This window comes from Acanthisitta chloris, unplaced genomic scaffold (genome assembly GCF_000695815.1).
Source record: "Acanthisitta chloris isolate BGI_N310 unplaced genomic scaffold, ASM69581v1 scaffold21606, whole genome shotgun sequence".
In the NCBI taxonomy this organism is placed as follows: domain Eukaryota; kingdom Metazoa; phylum Chordata; class Aves; order Passeriformes; family Acanthisittidae; genus Acanthisitta; species Acanthisitta chloris.
This window is the reverse complement of record NW_008676756.1, coordinates 8,105-8,971: the sequence shown is the minus strand read 5'-3', so window position 1 is coordinate 8,971 and position 867 is coordinate 8,105. Positions and strand designations below refer to the sequence as shown.

At 60.7% G+C, this 867-nt stretch overlaps 1 protein-coding gene across 1 annotated transcript in view; it reads right to left on the bottom strand.

Annotated features, from left to right (window-relative positions):
* Positions 1–669: 669 nt before the first annotated feature.
* Positions 670–867, bottom strand: part of TBRG4 (transforming growth factor beta regulator 4) — a gene marked incomplete at its 5' end in the record, with an annotated part of 7,612 nt that continues 7,414 nt past the window's right edge. Inside the window, one exon of the mRNA XM_009076259.1 lies at positions 670–783. Coding sequence (XP_009074507.1) covers positions 670–783 — 114 coding nt within the window. The remainder of the gene's footprint in view (positions 784–867) is intronic.

Sequence of the window (867 nt, the reverse complement as noted above, 5' to 3'; positions counted from 1 at the left end):
CCATCCCTGTCCCCCTCCCTGTCCCCCGTGGGGACAATCCGGGGATAATCGGGAATAAAGGCCGGGACAGGCCCTGATCCCGATCCCAGCTCAGACCGACGGCACAGGGCAGCAGCACAGGGTGGAGGGTGGAGGAGGAACACAAGGCTGGGAATGCCATGTGTCACCTGGCACTGATGTCACCTGGCCCCACTGTCACCTGGCCCTGATGTCAACCATCCCCAATGTCACCTGACCCCAAGGTCACCCATTCCCGATGCCACCTGGCACCAGTGTCACCTGACCCTGATGTCTCCTGGCCCCTAATGTCACCAGGACCTTATGTCACCTGTCTCCAAGATCACCCATCTCCAATGCCACCCATCCCCAATGCCAGCTGTCCACGTCACTTCTTCCCAGTGTCAACGTCCCCGTACAGTTCATGGTTTATTTCAGCTGTTTGTGACACAGAGCAGTGGCACCAGAGCCTGCACACCTGGGCGCAGTGACCTGCTGGCCTGGCCACTGCAGGGTGGTGACATGGCCACCAGAGCATGGCCACTTGGCCACTTCGAGGTGGTGAGCTGGTGACCGTGGCCTAGTGACTTGACCACCTGGATGTGGTGACCTGGTCACCTTGGCGCAGTGACGAGGCCACCTGGGTGAGGTAATGTGGCCACCTGGGCAGGGCTAGGTAGCTGCATCAGTGGCCATTTCAGTGGCCACAGCCTTGGCCACCTTGTCCCTCAGGTATGCCACACGCTGCCGCTCCAACTTCAGCTCCAGGAACTCATAGTGAGGCACCTGCGAGGGCACAAGGGGACATAGCAGTGCCCACCTGGGTCTCAGGTGTGTCCCCAACCTAGGTAGAGCCCCAGGGTCCCATGG